The sequence below is a fragment of the Toxorhynchites rutilus genome, chromosome 2 (assembly GCF_029784135.1).
Source record: "Toxorhynchites rutilus septentrionalis strain SRP chromosome 2, ASM2978413v1, whole genome shotgun sequence".
Classification (NCBI taxonomy): domain Eukaryota; kingdom Metazoa; phylum Arthropoda; class Insecta; order Diptera; family Culicidae; genus Toxorhynchites; species Toxorhynchites rutilus.
The window spans coordinates 184,419,828-184,440,835 of NC_073745.1; the positions used below are offsets into that span (position 1 = coordinate 184,419,828).

The 21,008-nt window shown below is 37.7% G+C and overlaps 2 protein-coding genes across 7 annotated transcripts in view; one reads left to right on the top strand and one right to left on the bottom strand.

The window, feature by feature from the left end:
• Positions 1 to 21,008, top strand: part of LOC129771019 (uncharacterized) — a 209,622-nt gene that overhangs the window by 106,920 nt on the left and 81,694 nt on the right. The window contains exon 5 of one of the 4 annotated variants that reach the window (XM_055774260.1): positions 17,329 to 17,765. The exons of the other annotated variants lie outside the window; for them this stretch is intronic. Coding sequence (XP_055630235.1) covers positions 17,329 to 17,343 — 15 coding nt within the window. The 3' untranslated portion in view covers positions 17,344 to 17,765. Of the gene's footprint in view, positions 1 to 17,328; positions 17,766 to 21,008 lie in introns of those variants that run through there. 4 annotated transcript variants of the gene reach the window in all.
• Positions 10 to 6,809, bottom strand: LOC129771020 (pyrroline-5-carboxylate reductase 2). Of its 3 annotated transcripts, XM_055774263.1 has the most exons (5): positions 6,592 to 6,736; positions 6,341 to 6,519; positions 748 to 995; positions 271 to 688; positions 10 to 210 (listed from the first exon to the last, which is right to left on the bottom strand). In XM_055774263.1, the coding sequence occupies exons 3-5, from the start codon at positions 775 to 777 to the stop codon at positions 137 to 139; spliced, it is 522 nt and encodes a 173-aa protein (XP_055630238.1). In that variant the 5' UTR covers positions 778 to 995; positions 6,341 to 6,519; positions 6,592 to 6,736; the 3' UTR covers positions 10 to 136. The 3 variants fall into 3 exon arrangements, with proteins under 3 accessions (XP_055630238.1, XP_055630236.1, XP_055630237.1); XM_055774261.1 differs by lacking the exon at positions 6,341 to 6,519 and having other exon boundaries at positions 6,592 to 6,809; XM_055774262.1 differs by lacking the exon at positions 6,341 to 6,519 and having other exon boundaries at positions 6,520 to 6,658.

Sequence of the window (21,008 nt, forward strand, 5' to 3'; positions counted from 1 at the left end):
TATCTTCCGTTGTGATTGTTTAGAGACTCGTTTTATTGTCTACCAGAGCGATGTTTGCTATTATTTATTAACCTAATAAGTATCTACAGTTCCCGTGTGTGCCTGAGTGTGAAGTACAGCAATGTTGTTACAGGTATCATTTGCTGCTAGAAACTTCACGACAGCGAAGTGTCGCGGCCTCAACCGCTCCGGTAACGGCATGTCGGAAGGCTGTAAAAAACGAGAGCGTTCAGTGAGAGACCCTGGTGAAATGTCTTAGTTATAATTCACCATTCTTCTCCAAGAATGCCAGTCCGGCGGCTGTTGATCCTGCTGGACTTGTTACATCATCTTTCAACTGCCCTGGATGTCTGCCAGATTCCAATACAAGCTTCCCAGCTCCTAATACAGTTTGGGAAGCTAATCGATATGCCAAATCGCGTGGCAATCCCATTTTGACTCCCCCGTCGGCAAGAGCCTCAATCAACACAAAAATATATGCAGGACCGCTTCCAGACAGTGCTGTTACAGGATCCATCATATTCTCTGGCACTTCCTCGCAGGTACCGATGGCTTCGAAAAGAGTCTTCGTTAGGGTACAATCTTCAGCGTTTGCTGTTTTACCCCTAACATAAACCGAAGCTGCACTTCGGACCAGCGCTGGTGTATTGGGCATGACTCTGATGATACGTGCCTTCGGTTCGAGAGACTGCCAAATAAAAAAATACAATTAGCACATTAGTCTGATTATATTATAAAACGAACCACCTTTTCCAGTTCCGCAAGTGATACGCCCATCGCAATGGAGATAAACAATTTACCAGTACTGGCAGGTCTAACGTTAGCTAAAACGTTCGAAATGACCGATGGTTTCACTGAAATGAAGATTACTTCGGAGCGTTGGACTACCGGAAGGTTTTCCACAAATGTTTTCGCTCCAATCGTATTGAACGCTTCAATGTTGGGCAGATCGGATGGATGGAAACTAGCGCTCAGGTTCTCTCCTTTGGTTAGACCTAGAAATGTACATGTGCAAGATAAATGTTATTCCTTTTTTTTGTATTATAATGACTTTCAACTCTTCGGGCTGGTTCGTCACTTTTACCTTCCATTTTGGAAGAATGTCGGGAGTGAGAATTGAACTCGTGATCTTGAGCGTGAGAAGTATGGATGTTACCTCCACGCCAGATCGGCTCCACAAAATGTTATTCTTATTCTTTCATTGATTTTGTATTAATTTGTTTCACTGAAAATAATATTTCCACCCATGCTTTCGAATGTCTTCGAAAACTAAAGAAGTGTTAAAACGTCCCGATAATGTGAGCTTCGGAAACATTCCCATCTCTCAAGCAACTTCCCATTGAAGTGTCAATTCTCGACTCATATGCATGAGTTGTGTTCGGTTGCGTGGTCCTTTGATTCCACCAAACACGCAGCTTCGTATCATGGGTAACCGCGGTGACCCCACGATTTGTTTCGCTTTGGATTGTCATTTTCATTCGAAGTCTCTTGGCTGCTATTCATATGGAATCCAGTTCCTGAGCTTTTAGACGATCGTTTCAACGTTGAGCTACGAAAGTGTTTCTGTTTCTATTTCAGAGTGAAACGAATTTCACAAAATAACCCTTCAGAAGGAATTCTGTATGTCTCATCAAAGACCATCTAACAACTTTATAAACATAAAGTCATCATTTGGATCGCCGATTCTGCAAAAAACCGATTCTTTGGTGTCGATTGATTCAGTGAATCAACTCTTAAGTCGTTTAGAAAATTAGTTCGTCAAGATCGATCTTCTTATAAAGATAGCCCAATCCTAATGCAAATCATCAAAGTTCGTTCGCAACGAAAATATTGACGTTAACTTTACTTCATAAAAACGTGACATCTTTTAAATACACCTAACTCTGATAGTAGCTTTCGAAGTAATTATGGAGAATTTTTACAAATAACTTATCTCACATTATAAGGTTTTGATGCGCATCACTTTTTGAAAAACTAGACAGATGGCGTTCAGGACACGAGCACATTGTTATCGTAGGACTACGAAATTATTACCGATGAGAACGAACATTATAGAGATTTAAAAATGATCCCTTAATACATGTTTTTGGTATCACTGACAAGAGTCGATGAATGAATGCTTGCATTGAGGGGAGCGGACGTATCACAAAGCAATAAAAATCCAACTTTAGCAAATTGTCAAATTCACTGAACCGAATAGGTTTGTATGGTAGTGGTAGTGCACTTGCTGCGGAACAAATTTTCACATTCAAGTTTTCCACCACTGTAACATATCTTCTACACATCCGGCTTAAAATGCACTGGCTTTTGGACGCCATATTCAACCCAAAATTGACGAAAATTTAATGACCGGTAGTAAAAAGTCACCAATAAGTCATTCACAATTAATCAGTCATGCAGTTAGCGACCAGACGGCAATGTCAGCGAGGGTTTCCAAGTGACCTTTCTAAGAGCAAAGAGTTTAGTTAGGCTTTCCAATTGGTGAACTGAGAAATTCAAATTCTCTAGAATCTGAAACATCATCATTATCATCATTACCAATAAGTCCGAGCGCACTCCTAGATCTACATAGGCTTTTTTCCAGCAAAAAACATGACAATTCGCTTACTGTTAGTTAGATTATCTCGAAAGCAGAGGGTTTGTTCGGATGGTGCACGTTCCACCAGTGGAAACGCACTTCTGGACGCTTGAGCACAAAGTCCACAGCTGAAACACGCTTAGTAATAAGTTCTTAAAAGAACTGATCGATTATTACTTGACAACACGAACAAAAAAAAACGCTGCGACGAAAGTGAAGAATAAAACACACACCTGTTCCCGTCGTGACAGGATTCTAGTCCTTTCACAGCTCAAAATTGTGATGGAAAAAACACCTTTAAATACGTTTCACGGTTTTGCAGAAAGCTAACAGGCTGAATTTGGCACCTTCTTGCATCTGCTGGTGCTGCAGCTGATGTTATTGCTGTTTGCTGATTTAACTCCTGCTTGTGATGTGGTTCTGCTTCTCTCTTGGCTTCACGGTTGGAAAAATATTGATGTCTCCCCGCAACTAAGCCGCTATGCCACCTGGCAGAAGAAACACGAACAGGTGGGTATTGCGCTGAAATTTGTTTCTTCTCTCCAGGAACTGGACAGTTTAGAATGCATCGACATTTTTTGAATAACTCTTTTGTAGAAAATTTTGGCAGCCCAGAAAAGGATCGATGGTTTGCGTGGCTTCGTAGAAGCAGCTGAATATGGTTGATTGGCAAAACCTCAGGAAGTAAGAGTTGGCTGTTCGCTAGCTGGAGTAGGACTAGAATTAAATTTTAGACCAAATTGCTTTTATAGACATCTAGTTGATATTTCTATTCTGCTTTGCTTCTGCACGTAAGTGCAAGCTTTGTGCATTTTCTGAAAATGAGGTGGAAAATTTGGCACGTTTTTTCAACACGGTAGCAAAATAGAAACAATATTTTTTGTACCCTTGCTGCCAGTCGACGAAATGCATAAGCCGCTGTTTAATTACGACTGAGATGAAAATTCAAACAGGTACCCATATTTATAGTTTTTTTTTTGTAAATTCAATAGTTTTCCTTCAAAGCAGTTTTTGAGATATTGAAACAAGTACTTATTCCAAATTAAGTGATTGTAATACTACTTCGTTGAGCTGACGAAGAGATATTTTCAAAATCTCAAACCTACATCCACGTTCAGAAATAAGGGATGTAGTCCTACGTCAAAATACTACCATTGAATTGTAGATTTAGAAATACAGCCATTCCATGTCAACTCGATATAGTAGTGCTCAGATGTTCGTGAAAATTTGTAGTTTTGTTGCTTTTCGCAAAATATTAGACCCATTTTTTTAAATTTTCCATTAGGTTAATCATTTCCATGGTCCATGGTCCATAAAATCAAATTTTTCCATTTTTCCCCAAAAATAACTTTTTTTGAAAATTTATAACTTTTGAACTACTGGACCGATTTAGATGATCGACATATCAAATTAAAGTCAATCAGACGGTCTTTTTTGAAGACTTTTATTTCACATGCCAAAAATGGATTTAGTTTCGTAATCATTGATTGTATTTATTTTTTCATTGTTCACATGATCAAGGGCGCTATATTTGTTGATATTCTTTCTTGAAAGCTCATGATTTTTTACATAAAATATCCAAAAACATAGAGAGGGCCTTTTTTCATTTTCGAGTTATGATTTTCCAAAGTTAAACGATGGTTCGTTAAATCAGCACACCCTAAAAAGGACCAGTCCAGTGACAAAATAAAAACAAATCGAGTCTAATTACTTTCGACAAGGAACACTATCCTTCCAAATATTACGAAATTCTGAGAGATCGTATCACTTTTTTTGTGTGGAATTGCTGATATTGTATTGCCAGCTCTTGATGATAGATTTGACTTGACATTTTAGAGACAAAAAAAATGAAAATGATTCTTTAACTTCTTCCTTTCTTTTGATTCATTTCAGTCTATCGAAAAGAAATGAAATCGATATATTCACTACGTATACTGAATCATCGATTCTTTTGTTTCTTTCTATTCTGCTGCCATTTCTTTCAAATTTGGAAAGCAGATGCTTTCATTAATGATTGCTCGAATATACTATATTCATTATCTTCGTTAAAGTGTTTGATTTCACATGCGAAAGGATGCTCACAAGTTCGGTATTGAAAGTCCATTCCATCAAAATGGATCGTCCCTGACTGTCTTTCAAAAATAGTGGTGTTGAAAAGCGGATCTAGGAGAGCATAGCAGTCACGCTTACCAGTACACCACCGACACAGACAATCGGTTATGCACAGCTTTTCACCTCACCGTTTTGATTTGCTTTGGTGAGTATATTCCGAATACAACAACGCTCTGAAAATGATGATCGATGAAGAGATATTTTATTCATCGAGCATAAGTAAATCGCAGTAATATACTGAGCGAATATGAAATATAAGCGAGCGAAGCAAGAGACACATTGCAAATAAGCACGCATTAAAGCTTTTCGCATACTTTGTCACATACACGGCCCTGACCGAGATAGATATAGATTCAGGTCAAGTTCTCCTTTTTACTCTTAGAAAGCACTTTCCAACTTCATTTTATAATTAGGTATAATATTATCACGCATTTATGCAACAGCACTAGTAGCTATGTGCACTTTTTTTGGTGCAATCCCAAAAGAGATGAAAAGAAAACAAAATAAAGAGATGCTGCACCCATACATACAACCGTTTTAAAGCTTTTGGAACAGATGATTTTTTTGCTCATTTGACCCTTCAGGACACGAATAACCATTTTTTCTGTCGTAGATGAAATGTTTTCTACCAACGCTAGTTCAGATGTAGTTATAGATCGAAACGAAATTTTATATGAAATACGATCTTGATGGATTTATCAAGTTGTGTGTAACATCAATCGAGACTAGAACTATACTTGAAAATGAAAGAATCTTAAGACGCGTCCACATTACGCCAATCGGCCTTGGCCGCCCGATAAAGCCGACTAAATGTGGACGTACCGCCCGGGCTTGCCGACGTGCCGAAAACCGACTCGAATCAAACCGAACCCAAACCGAAACAAGTGGGTCCGGTTCGAGAAAGTCGAACCAAAACAAAACGAAGTGAATTAGCGTTGACGACATTGTGCTTCGTGTGTTCGTGACGGCTTCGTGCATCCGATGGGACTTCGGCTTCGTGCACCCGATGGGGCGTCCACATTACATAACGAACCGAATATGCCACCTGGTACAGGCCGATCGGCATCATTCGGCATAATGTGGACGCGCCTTTATGCTCGTTTTCTCAATCGGTATTGAAGAAACTGTGAAAACCCGGAGCTGACAACATCGTGTCTTCTAAACTTGAATATAGTTGCAAACGTATCTCATACGTATCAAAAATACAATCAAAGTTTCTCGTTGAAAAGCACCAATTAAAAGATCGTGAAAATATTACATCGAGAAAGTGAATAATATGACGAAAAATTATGGTTGTTTAACATAGCAATATCACTAGAAAAGGAAAAGGAAATTGTGAGTTTCTCGATTGTGAGTTTCTTTGATACTAAAATGCTAAGAGACCGTAATGGATCAAGAATGAAAAGTTTGGAAAGGTAGCTGACCTGATAAGTAACGAATATCGCTACTTCCCGTGCAATACCATAACACTGTTTGACATTTAATTGGAGGCAGTTCATGGATTATCTGGGCCACCAACCGGTAGTGATATCTTTTGATAACTTCTATTGCTCCCAATATGTCGATATTGAACTGAAAATTCGTGACTCATTTATTCCCATAATTGCCTTTTTTAATTTGTTTATGACTAACACTTTAAGACATACTCACATAAAGTCAAATAATTAGGAATATTGAGATCATGGTATGCACGACGACGAATATGAAGCACAGCAGTTGAACTGAGTCTTTTTTTTATTTCTTTGAATCTTGAATCTCACATTCGAAAACTAAACAAATTGTTGATAAGAACGTCTGTTCATTTTTACTGATCTAGCAAAGATTGCTACCTGTCAATAAAGTAACATTGAGAAACATTCCAGGGTTATTTCTAATGCCACCTTTTCATCATATTCACTGACCAGCACTAATGAATCCTTTGGCCATCGCCTGCGCCATTTTGCCTCCTCCGAGAAATCCAATGTTTAGGATCTTGCTCATACTGTTACACAGGTTTTTCCGACTATTCACTAATTAAGTATTCGAATTCGACGAATGGTATGTAGTTGTATCATTAGAAAACTATTCGACATCTATCAAGTAGCGCGTTCAAAACTCAACTACAAACATTCACTCACAAATCCGATCCAGTTCGATGTTTCTTGTTAATATAGCATATACACAACACCGAAGTGAACTGATAACAACAAGCTGATAATCTTTAAAAAGTATGCCACTCATCCACAGGGAACTGTTGATGCATACACAGCATTTGGAAACCTGGTTGGAATTCTTCCGCAAACATTGATGTCTTCGACATCGCGATGAAGTTGTTGCCTTCGTATCATTCCTATCGGAAAACATAATACAATCTTTTTGATATTCTTATATGAATTTCCAACCTAACATAGCTTTAAAAACATTTTACTTGATCTGAGGATAAAGGATTGTTTGATGCATTGGCACTTAGGTGATTTCTGAAAAACTGTTCGGCTCCAAACAATGTGCATGAATGCATAAACACTAGTATTACAAACGACATTTTACATTTTACGCCAAAAATCGAAATTCAAAATTTTCAAAACAGAACCATTCATACCGTGCCAATTAATATCACACTTCTGTGGCATTAAACCTGGTCGACCAAACAATTCACTCCAAAACTTGTGGTGCCTCTCTATGTTTCGAAATATGTGTTAGGATTCCCATAAGTAATTAACCACCAGATGTGTGAGGCAAGTGTGTGCCATAAGTCATAAACAGTATCTCCAGCGCAAAGTCGCCGCTGCCGCTGCTGGTGTCTACATGAAACACAAACCGGCCATTCCAGCAAAATCCAAACCAACACAGCATTATCAGCAGCAGGTGCAGAGGAAGTGATCCCACATTGCCGCAAATCAACGCAAGTTTTACATTTATTTCGCCTAATTTTGTTTATTATGTGCCATATAAAGTAAATTTCAACCTGAAATATGTGGCCAACATGTTTTTCGTGTAGCAGCAAAAAGGTAAACTTCGAACATATAATGGGTTTACCTTTGGAGTGTGTGACAATATGGGGAGCTAATTTGAAGATATTGTACCCAGAAGCTCCGATTCTGTTTGCTGTACAAATAACGAGTCTATTTAATTCCGCACAAATGCACATTAAAAACACAACAGTTTCAAACGATGCAATCAACATTTTGGTTTCTGTAGCAAACGCTCATTATGAATTTACATAAAAACACAAGTGTGTTGCAACACGCTTAGAATAATGTGCGGATCATTTTTCAAGTGACAATCGGGCACATTCTAAGGACCAAATGCAATCCTCTGGCGCTACAATTCAGTATCCTTTTCAACATACGCATAAGATTTACGACCCATCCTTTTTTGGTTTCTGCCACGCATAAGCAATGTGTTTACAAACAACATGATGCCAAACATTTATGTTCCACTTAGTTTCACTCATGTTCATGTTTTTTGGCCTGCGATTGGTTTTCTTGGAACACATTTACAAATGATTTGTTACGATGCTTTCGTATTTCTCGCGTTCTCCTTAAAATACTCTTAGAAATTGACACCCTAGGTTTGTTGTAAGTAGCTGCTAGGAGTGTCAAATTGCACCGAGAGGCACTTTTCCTTTGCCAAAAGGTCCTTCAAATTTCAAATGCTGCTGGAATACGCCTCCTAATTTTGGTTTCCAAGAATCAAGTGGATTTGGTTGGTTGGAAGGTCGGAAAATCAATCAAACGAATAAATCCACCTATAGGTGGACTGAAAGCGGGGATTGATTCGTTTGATTGTTTTTTTTTTTCATTAATTTGATATCAATAATGGCGATTCATTGTGTTATTGTCGAATTCAATTTGCTAGGACGCTAGGAGCGCTTACTTTGAACTCATTGTAAGTTAATATCACTCCGACAGTTCCTACAGAAGAAAAAGTTCTTATTACATAACGTTCTTCGACACACAGAATATGGTTTGCCGTGTAGTATTGGTCACGAAACTGATACAAAACAAAAGAGAAAGGACCAGAAGAGACAAAATGCACATGGGTAAACTTCGTGCAGCTTATCCACAAACCAACAAGGATAACGTGTAACCCATTACTAGATTAAAAGCATCTGTGATGATTCAAGTGTTTACACAAGGAAAAAGTTTTGAAAATGAACATGTTAACAACAAGTGAAAACTTGTTGAGAATTTGTATACAAGCTATGCGCTAGTGGTGACACTTTATGCTACAGAATGATGATTCGGAGTGATAAATGTTTTAAGCAGGATGTATTTGAATTGATTTCTTTTAGTATGTTATTTTTGTTGATGTTTTTTTTTTTAATTATTCACTAGGGCATCAAAATAATCCACATGAAGAAATAATTCGAAAAACCGAATACCCGAAAACATAAAAACTCGTGTTTTTCAAATTTCTAGCTACAATTTAGCTATATGATTTGAGAAGCATTGAATTTGACTGAATTTTGTTTGCCTAGATATAGGTATAGAGTGACTTCTTATGCACTAAACATTACTGCGAAAAAAGGTTTCTCGAAAATAACTTTAACAGTGTCGACTCAACTGTTGGAATTATTATCTAGGAAAATCTGTTGGTAGATGGATTGGAGAATGATTAAATTTATTATCAGTATTCATTCAAATTATTAAGTGTCCTTCAAAAAATATTCCATCTGAGGGATACACTTATTTTGTAATCAGATTAACCAAATCCTTCGATGCGACAATTAATATTCTGGGAACAATAAAAGTAATTTATAATTCGTTATTTATTATACGAAAAATCAGGTTATTTGGTGAAGAAAGAATATTTTCTAAAAATCTTGTTTTTTTTATTTTCGATTGGAAATTGTTCTGCGTATCAATCAATAATTCCTTTTTTTTAACAAATAATTAAATAATCATAAAATGACAAACAAATGAAATGTATTTTTTATGAAGATATATCAATAACAATAAGTGAAGTCTAGATATTGACAAGTTCTGCATCGCAAAATGTTTGTATTAGAAGGTTCTAAAAGTCTTTCGAAGACAGTCTGTATGTAGAATTTAAAATATAAAAGTACGAGCAAAAAAACAAGCTCTAAATGCTAATTTGCACTTAAATGCATCTCCTGGATCATTGTGCATTGTGCATTGCGAAAACAAACGTAGCTAACCATTGAGCATCGGTCTATCCGAAGGGGAAAATCAAACATCAGTTGCACTATAAATATCGAGTTCGCTCTGAACAACTCCATTTTCTTTTTTGCACCGCCTTGAAAGGAGATTATTTTTTATTATTTTTTTTTGTTTCAGAATTCATTCTCAGAATACGCACAAAGCAAGCATAGCGCAGTGCACAGTAACAAAACCAACTTTTTGCTCTCAAATCCAGCGAAGGTGTCGGCTTTCCTACAATAAGGTGGAGAGCAGTTTTCAGAATGCAACTCGGTGCTGATGCGCAACAAGATTTTTGTACCCAGTTGTGATCTCACTCCTTGTGCACACATGCGCTCTTGTGAATGAGCACGCTCCGGAACACAGATGAAATGTTTTGGCATCAGCGCTGTTTTTGCGCCCAGTTTTGAGCTGAGTTTTACGCTGAATTTTGCGCCGTATTTCTATACTGCGCGCTTCAATCTGGATTGCTCTCTCTGTTGAGACATTTTTCTCCACACAATCGTATACGGTTCGTATGGAGACGCGCTGTTGTTTTTATGCTTTGCTTAGAACGAGCGAAGACAAAGCGGGCGCTTGGATTTGATGTGTATGTGTGTGTGTGTGTGTATAGAATGAGGCTCGCACCACACAAGTGAGAAGGGATGTTTAGTATCTAAATTTTGCGCCAGGTACATTTTGCGCTGTCGTGTTTATGAATTTTGTGCACTTCGCACTAAGAGAGAATACGTGTCTGCTTTGAAAGCGCGCTGATGAAAATGAAACTCAAGCGCAGCGCTGCGTATGTTTTCTGAAGACTGGTGGAGAGTGTTTGTTCATGATTGAATCACACGTAAGCATTGTTCATTTTATACGTTGATTTTATATTAAAGTTGGATAATGATGGTGGCCGCAGTGTATGTCTAGAAAAGGAAATTCTGAGTACGCTACGTGTATTGGCAAAAAGGACATCAGTCCCGACATATGGACAGCTTGTGTATTGTTCATACGAGAATGAGAATGAATCACAATTCGACCATCTCCACGCAAATCATAGGCTCTTTTCAGGACCACCAAATCATTCTACTAAGGAAATAATTGTAAAATTTTTATACAATTCCAAGTAACAAAAAGCGAATTTATTCCTATAATATGTTTTGCCATGTGAGAGCTTGCGTGAATTTAGTTTTTTTCGGACGTATTGGTGACTTCTTCCGATCGATTATTCAATTTTCGTGAATTCAGGTATTGTATTCGAGTTAAAATCGGCGTCAAAGTGTAGTGTATTTTAAAGGCGGACGTGAAAGAGGTATTTTTCAGCTGTGAGGATAGTGTTTTCAGTAGAAAATTGAAGGTGAATGTTTGTTTCGCTTGTGAATAAACTTGGAATTTCTTTCATTACTACGAGAACACGCAAACCGAATTAACACTGTTTACTAGCTTTTTGGATACTGCGTTCTGCGTTGGTTACTTTATACAAGTGAAAGTGGTTTTTATAAACTTATGCTGTTCACAATTCTGCATAAACAGTAATGTGACTATGGATCTGAAATATATTCAAACATAGAAGTTTGGTTTTGTGTCGTAAAACATTGTGGCCATAAAACCACTGCCTTTAAGTGGGTTAGTTGGATACTCAAAGCGCGCATTCGGGATGAGTCATAACAATCAACATGACATTCTGTCATTGTTCTTCTTTTACCAAATCGGTTGATTAAAGCAGAAAGATGTCCATGCATTACATGTCAAGGAAATGATTTAATTCCAAGCTGGCTGTAATAATGGAACGTGTACTGTAGTATTTTATGGGGAAGAGTTTTTTCTTTATTTTTTTTCTAATGTTTGTTCTCATGGGCAATAATTTCGTAATCCTACGTTAACAATGCGATCGTATCAGGTCAACTTAAAGGTGGATCTGTCACATTCCATTCAACGATAGGCGTCGAAGCAAATTTTAGTGGTTAAGCCAAAAAGACCGCATCGTTAACGTAGGGTTACGAGATTATTTTATTCGATTCGCCTGTTTATCACTTTCGATATTTTATTAGGAAGATACGAAATTCAATAATTAACTGACTTCTCGCCGGCTAGAAGTATAATGGAAAAGAAATAATGAAGTGCTAGATCAGAGAGGCTTTAAATTAAGTGCACTCGCCTTTAATACAACAGAATGAAAATCAGGAATGGTATTTTCTATATACATGATACGATGTGACAAGTGCGCAGATGATCTACAAATCGACAGAAAAAACAAGCTATCATATAGGGGAAGTGGGGGCATAGTGGTCACCCTAAGGAATATGCCTATTACCTGCGCCCACATACCGATTCAATTCCCGTTTCTCGATGAATATTATAGTTCATTGTTCATTCATTCATTGTTCTTCAAGATAGCAAACGACTTTTACTATAAAAATTCAAAATAGTACACTTTACATCATTAGAAAAATTTGAAAAATCGAACTTTTTTTTTGCTTGGCAAAGTGGTCACCCGCACATATCAAGCTAAATGGAATAGATTTATGCGTTTTTTTCGTCCAAATTTGTTCAAATCATATTTGATATAGTAGGTAAATGTATGAAATAAGATTGGCCTATTCACCTAGAGTCTCAATTTAAATTTTCTCACGCATAAAAAAACGTAGTAAGAAACACATAACGTTCCGCATAATGAGGCTTGGTTAATTTTGAGTGGCATATTTATCCAGAGTCAAAGCCACAAAAGGGTCTTCTTCAAGAGCAGAATGTGATGAGGTATATCAGCTTTAGTAAACAGAACATTTTAAGTTGTTATTCACCTATGACCACTTTGCCCCCAAACATCAAAATAATTTCTATGCTAATTAATCGCTGAGATTAGACAAAATATCTGTTCACCTCTCCTAGAATATGTGAACAGTCGTCCAAACTGATGATTTGTCCAATATATCAGATTGAATAAACTAAATTTCACGAGAAATTCCTTAGATACCATGCGCACAGAATTACGACCTAATGGTTATCGAGAGAACAATTTCTGTTTTTGTTTATATTTTGACATGCGACAGCTCTACTGAAGTACAGGGTGACTCAAAAGTCATTAAATTTCTCAAACATAAGGTGATTATCAATACGGCATCTATAGTCAATAGTTATACTATCAAACAAGAAGGTGACCACTTTGCCCCCCATGACCAATTTACCCCCACTACCCCTATTTGATTGTACTACCTCTTATTCTTATTTCCATAAAGTGCAAGTGTTGTGTAAGCACACTGAATGCGTGTACTGAAAATCGAGAACGATTGACATGGTAGCGAAGTAACTAAAAGCCAATTCGTAAATTTTCGCATTAACTCTCAGCCTCAACATATGCTTTCAACTACTAGTTGCTTAATGTGAACCACTTAGAACGTGAAATTTCATAAGTGAATTATTATAAACGTTTTCCGTATATGACTCACTTTGAAAATTGCATTTTATATCTTATATCTTCCGGTTAAACGAAGTCCTACGTTAACATATATACAATAAACATTCAGTAAAACAACATCATCACTCCTCATCTTTGTTTCATGACACTGGTAATGTTCAATGGTTGCAAATTATATAAGCTGATCTATTGATGTTAAGAAAAACAATTAGTTCCCGAGTTTATTTTCAATTCAAATTTTCACGAAGTCTGTTTCACGTAGAACAATCAAATATCAATGATACAAACTAACTGTTATGAACTTAGGAACATGAGAGTGCGCCGAGTGATTAACGTCATATATTATTATGCCGGAGGTTCAGGTTATATTCCCGTTCTCAGAATAAATTCAAGGCGTTTTATATATGGCAAAGGAGATCCCAACTAAGTACCAATAAAAATGGCGCAAATAATAGTCACACGTTGGAACAGCAAAGTTGCTCAGGAACGTTAGTGCCATAGAAGAAGAACTGTTTTTGAACTCTATGAAATAGTAACGAAGCATTAAACTAGCAGATCCGGTAGACTTCGTCCCGCCCGCAATTGTTTAGTTTAAATTATTCGAACATTCACGTTTCCATCCGAAATTGTTTTTCAATAGACCATTTGCCATTTACCATTTACGACACCACTCGTAGTATTTCAATTAGTGATTGTATGAAGCACTTTTCGAATTCGAGAGAATTCTTTGCATTTTAATTACCATATGAGGAAAAAAGTTGAGCGAATCGCATGTCAAATGGTCAAATTTGTGGACAGTTAAATGATTTCCAATTCGCTTTCTGAGCGAACGATCGTGAGTTCGATCCCTGAACTATTCGATGATTGGTCTTTTTTTTATCTGTATTATAGTGACTTTCAACTCATTTGACTGGTTCGTCACTTTTAATTCCATTTTTGGAAGAATGTCGGGAGTGAGAATTGAACTCGTGACCTTTAGCGTGAGAGGCATGGACGTTACCACTACGCCAGATCGTCTCCACGATTATTGGTCTCCTAATTGGTCTCTTCAAGGCTAGAGACGAATGAACTTTGTTGTCTTTGAATCTCGTGGTGTGAGAATATTAACTCTATTACAGTATCGAACATGAAAGCAGTTTTAAATTGATCAGCATTCAATTAAAAAATGTCTACTTAATGTTATTAGAATACTTAGAACAAGACTATTTGTTCTAAGTATCTTTTTTTTTCTTTTTTAACTTCTAAATTTTCCAATGTTTTTCCCATAAAAACTTTCTCTAAGCGGCGACGAACACAACAGTATAAATACAGTCCAAATCGGACAATCTGTCATCGAGAGATCCGCGAACAAACATTTGCTATCGATTTCTATATACATTCTGTCGAATATAACCGGGAATTTGTAATTTAACACGTTGAGTGCCACGGTTTCATAGCGACTCTATGGCAATTTTTAAACGTATTAGGGCCAACGTTTCTTATCGTAATGGAAGGTATTTTTGTTCGAAAGGGAAAGCTTATAAGCTTATATGCTTATATGCTTATTAGTCACCTTTATTATCATATGTTATATCGTCAGTCACCAGTGACTGACGCAGCCTGATCGAAAACTCGATGTCAGTCACCAGTGACTGACGTGGCAGCCAACGTGTTAATGAGAAGTGGTGTTCGTGATCAGGTCTTAGATCTTCCCGCTGCATATTTTCAATCCTTCAAAAAGTTTTTTAAGGTACTACTGTCAGTGGTTTAAATGTCAATTTTGAACAGAATCCGTCATTTTATTTGCGCACAGTGTCATTAAGAACATGATAACTTTTTTTTGCTCGGCAATTTTTTATATGATGTTGTCCATTCGGAATTCTTTCCGGAGGGCCAAACGATCATTAAAGAGTAATTAATTGGCGTTATGAGGGGCTTAAGAGAGAAAATTCGTAGAAAACGACCGGAATTGCAGAAGGATAACACTTGGATTTTGCACCAGCTCAACGATCGATCATCGTGAACGAATTTTTATTTGACAATTTTGGTGAGCGTGTTATCTCACGAAATGGCCCAGTGAATTGGCCGCCTCGGTCGTGGGATTTGACACCGTTAGACTATTTCCTGTGAGGCTACATCAAGTCTATAGTCTATGCCAATAAGCCAACGAAGATTGATAAACTTCGTACGAATATCGAACGTGAAATTGCCGCAGTATCGGTCGTCAAAAATTGAGTTCTGCGTCTGAACTTCTGCAAGTGTTCCTGTGGTGACCATGCAAAAGAAATCGAGTTCCATACATAATGGCATCAAATGTACTTTCACATGAATAAAGAATTTCATTGCTATCCAAAACCGATTTTTGTTTTATTTAAAAAAAAACTTTTGTTAGTTTTAGCTTCAACAAAACTTCCTATTGGAGGAATCAAGTATTGTTTGGTGGCATCGAATGGTTTGAGATCCCCTTCTGTGTTTATTGATGTTGGTGTTCAAATCAATGTTGAAGTTTATATTGTTATTTTGAAGAAGTGTCAGTTTTTAACGGTGGTTTCAGTTTTAGATTTTTTTTTCAAATTGCTTTCTTCATTTTTCGCAATCTTCATCAATTTTGTAACAACCTTGTCGAATATAACATTTTAATCAGATATCTGGTTTTCGAGCTCTATTTTTAAAATTGGCTATACGATAATAAAAAATGTAATTTCAAGTAGAAGCCACCGATTGTGCAAAACTTCAAAAGGGGTTGTGTCGGAATCGACGAATCCGGCACTACTACAGTTTATCTCGCGAATTGATGTCCATATTCACATAAACACACCGAAAACAGATGTCATTGATCATCAATGTAGTAAAACATAGAGAGCAATCTCTCCACGAGTTTCATAATTTGCACCGTCGCATCTATCCGCTAAAAGTGTGCTGTATTACAAACTGTCACTCGATGTCGCCAACCCTCCTCACCCAGCAAAAATTAATGTTTTCTTGTTTGACCAGCATTGGTGTGTGTTTTTTCCAAGTCTATCCTAGCACCCAGACATTACCTCGGTTAACACGAATGTTGTACAAGATGTACGGTACTCGAGCATTGCGAGTGGCCAGTGGCAGTGTTGTTTTGACTCCGATCAATGTATATTCTTATGAAACTATGAGAAAAATATGTCTTCCAACGTATCCTCATACATTTCCATAAATAAAGCATATCAAAATATGTTGTTTTTTTTTAAATATTTGTTCCATTTCCTCGTCAATACTAATAGGTTTTGTTATATCAATTTTTTCTGTGTGATATATGTTGGATTACTCTAAAATATTTTGGGTATTTGATTATTTCAAAATAATTTGTATTGTTCGGCGATCGGATGTTTTCTAAATCTAACCTAAAAACTATGTTAGGTAGGTATTATTTTTTAAACTAGTAGATTTATTCGATTGTTGTTGGGAATTCAACCGTTGTTTTTTCCTTCGATCTTGGTTTATCTCGCACATTACTTGAACAGATTAAAATACGAATCAGCAAAATTACGGACGCAATTTGTTTTTTATGTTTATTTTTCTTTATTAATTCTGTTAAGGAATGGTTTACCTCCAATCTATTATATCAACCAAGTTACGTGAAGTTTTCAGTCGCTTGTAAACCACATCAAAATAATTCATTCATTTGATTTACACTGCAGGACTAAACAAATGCTGCTTTTGATTTGAGCTAAGTTCGCATCTACTTCTTCCAATAAAAAAAATCAATATGGAGTGTACATCGTAAATATAATTATTTGCATAATTAATTTTTGTTTGAAATAATACCCCGACTAGAAAAAAAATAAAATGATCCAGCATTTTTTATCATAGAATTGTTGATTCTCTGATCAGCGTGCAACTAATTCCTAAGCCTATGATTATCTATACTGCCTTCTGATAGCCACAAAACCTCTTCCCACCACTACCAAATACTAGTACCGCCCAATTTACAGCGCTCGATGATAAATTAACTTCCAATGACGAGAGGTGTAACCCTAGGCAGGGCAGCAGAAACAATCTTTTGGTAATGACAATTGCCTAACTCTTGGAACTCCCCACTCCCTGAATATTTTTATTTTTTTCCACTTCTCTTCGTTTTTCGTTTAATACAGATATCGACACCATAGTAGTAGGACCATACCTCGCCATGTGCTGCTCAGTTCAGAGGTTTAATTACGTCAAATTAAGTGCAATACCAGCAGAAAAAGCACACAGCACTACAACGAAGAGGAGGAGATCTGTGTGCGAATAAAACGATGCCAAGTAATCGTTAAGCAGCAGCAGAAAATTGCGGGAGAGGCTGGAATCCATTCATGGCGGTAACGTGATCTGTTCTGCGAGACAGTAGAAGGGAAAAAATGTCATTGGTCGTAGAGTGAGAGTTCAAGAAAAATCTGATCACACACTGGCATAAAAACAAGATTGGTTAATATGTTTAGCAAATGTAAAAAGAACAAAATCCTCCCACTTTTTGTGGAAATATTTTCCTTCATTATTATTTTCTTTCTTACTTAATTAAATCAGAGCAGTGGTGTTAGTCGTGTTTATCCGACTCGGCGGTTCGCGAATAAGAGCGAGACGAAAAAGATGTCTACAGAGATGGTAGGGGCGAGAGACTCCATCATTGAAATGTTAAGTGGATTGTGGGTGGGTGGGCAGAATATACGATCAGCAGCAGCACGATAATTAAATTACACATCGAGAGCGCGCATGAAGGCATTCGTTTTTCCTGTGTTCGTTTCGTTTTATGCTCGCTCTTGAATGCGATTGGATAAGCTATTTTTATCTTTTACTCAACGCAAACTCTACCGTGCTGCTGCTGCTGATGATGATGATGATGACGACAACGATGTTCAAATTAGCAATTTCGGAGAGGGGATGAATGGTGATGCTTTCCTCGCTATGGCCGCGAAAAGTGCAGATTAGAGAGATGCGAGATACAGAATTATTTCTGTTTTACTTGTAATTAACAAGCAAATTAGCCGAGCGCAATACGTGGTCGTATTATTGAAATTAGAATATTGCTATCGTAAGAAACTGAATCGTAATATTTTGATGGCGCACATTCGAGTCAATTTTAAATAAAGGCTAAAAATAAATATTTTATTCTTGGAATAGTCAATCATTCGCATGGTATTTTGTGTTACCGATATTTCCCTCACTATGATCGTCATACTTTCGTGAATGCATATATACTCAACGGTTCCCTCAAAAGAAATATACTATTTCACTGGGATTCTCTATTCATTACTCTTCATGTTTTGTCTGCACATGTTGTACATAATTGTTTTGTTTTGTTTGTTAATCACCATACTATGTACCACTACCATTTGTAAAATGTTATTTCGTATAATATATATCGCGTATGTTGCTTTTTCGTGAGCAACAATAAATACACTTCCAAAAAATATAAATTAAAAATCTATCAAGCCTACACTCTGATTTGAAAATCAACGTAGCCTCAATGCCAGCAAATGATGTTTTTTCGCAGGTATATCGATCGTTACGTTTCTGTATTAGTTTTCCAAACTAATATGACAAAAAGTGATGAAAGCTGTTGTATGATGAAGCAAAAATCCTAAAAATTCGGATGAAGATGCTCCAAACTAGCAGATTTCCAAGTATAACCATTCTCGATATATTTTGAAAATTATTTCGATAAAATCGTCACAAAAAAACATTGTTGAGGTTGGTCATTATATTCCAGCTACAGCAACATATTTACACAAAATGTCTTGCAAAATACCGCCTTAGATCAAAAAGATTGGATAAACTGTTCCGGATCTATTAAATTGGAGTAACAATTAAACATTATTTATCAATCAAAAATTAGCGTCGCAAGCTGGATCAATTGAAATGTTACTTTTTTACAGAAATTATTTTTTTCATGAGATACAAATGAGTGATTGTTGAATGTATGTATGTGTAGTGTGGACTCAAAAACTTTTGCTCCAATCATTGTGAAAATAAGTAGATGTATTGAAGATTTAATCCGGAGGGGGTCGATTTGGGTCGTAAAGATTGACACGGATAAGAGAATCTTCTAGAAGGTTTAAAATACCTTTTATTTCCAAAGTTCAATGTAACTGTTAATAATACATTAGAATATTTAATGTGTTGCGACAACTGGAATTGAACACTGGAAACACGGGCAGTGTGCAAGTGTTCCATTGTTTTCTCGCTGTGCTCTTCGTGTGACAGCTCTCGACTATCACAACGATTGACGTCATCAACAGCAGCATCCGGAACCGCCATCTTGAAGTTTTTCATTGTCGTTTTGTAGAACACACGTTTTGTATTGTCTATCTAATAAATGTAGTTTTTATATTCGTTTACGTCCGCGTTTTATATTGTTCGAATGACTACCACGTCACGGTCAGCATCACGCAACGCGGCGTAACAGTGGCGACTCGGGTTCGCGGTTTTCGAGTTGGACGTTTTTTTTTTCTCGTAAAGTGATACCGGACCAACAAAATCGCGCCTCCCACGCGCAAGAAAAGGAAGCTGCCCATGCCAATGGAGAGAGATTCGGAGATGCAATCCGTTCCCGTTTCAAACAACATCCCCGCGCACCCGCTGCCGACAGACGCGCTCATCCTCCAGATACTACAGCAGCTTCAACAACAGCAACAAGTCACCAACCAGCTCCTCCACAATCAGCAGCAGGTCCACGAGCAGCAACGTGCATTCATCAGCCAGCAGGAAAATGCCCTCCGAAACATTCAAGTTCAGGTACCAACAAACACAGAAGTGATCCTCGATTCGCTAGCGAGCAACGTGAAGGAATTCCGCTATGACGTTGAAAGCAACATAACCTTTTCATCGTGGTTCTCGCGCTATGAGGATTTGTTCTCGCAAGATGCATCCCGTTTAGATGATCCAGCTAAAGTGCGGTTGTTAATGCGGAAGCTCGGCATAGCGGAGCACGAACGATACAGCAGTTTCATACTACCGAAAACTTCCCAGGAGTTCTCCTTCGCCGATACGGTAGCCAAACTTAGGGGCTTGTTTGGGGCTGCTGAGTCAATTTTCAGCAAACGTTATCGTTGTCTGCAGGTTTCCAAGAAATCGACGGAAGACTTTGTGACATACGCCTGCCGAATAAATAAAAATTGTGTCGAGTTCGAGCTTGGTGCCCTAACGGAAGAGCAGTTTAAGGGCTTAATTTTTGTATGCGGATTGAAGTCGGAAGCAGACGCAGAGATTCGGACGCGACTCTTGTCTCGGATCGAGGAGAAAGATGACGTGACTCTCGAACAACTATCCGCAGAATGCCAACGTCTTATCAATCTACGTCACGACACGGCGTTGATTGAGGAATCTAGCAGGGATGTGCACGCAATCAGGAAGAAGCGGTTCCAGAGACGGCCAAGAATGAAACAGGATAGCTCCAGTTCACAATCATCACCGGGAGAAAGGAAGAAGGAACCACCAAGTCCGTGTTGGTACTGCGGCATGATGCACTACACCCGGGACTGTAAATACAAAACACATCAGTGCTCGGAGTGTAGGCATTACGGACATAAAGAGGGTTATTGCGCGAGTTCTAAGAAGTCCCGACGTAGGCAAACGCATAGAAATATGCGCAACGTTACGGTTGAAACCAAAACCGTTAAGGTGTCTGTGAACAGCGTGCGCGGAAGAAGGAAGTTTGTATCAGTCGAGATCAACAGCGTTCCAGTCCGGTTGCAGTTCGATTCAGCATCGGACATCAGCGTTATTTCGACTGAGACATGGAAGCATCTCGGAGAACCACCTGTCCGCACATCATCAGTGACCGCCAAAACTGCAT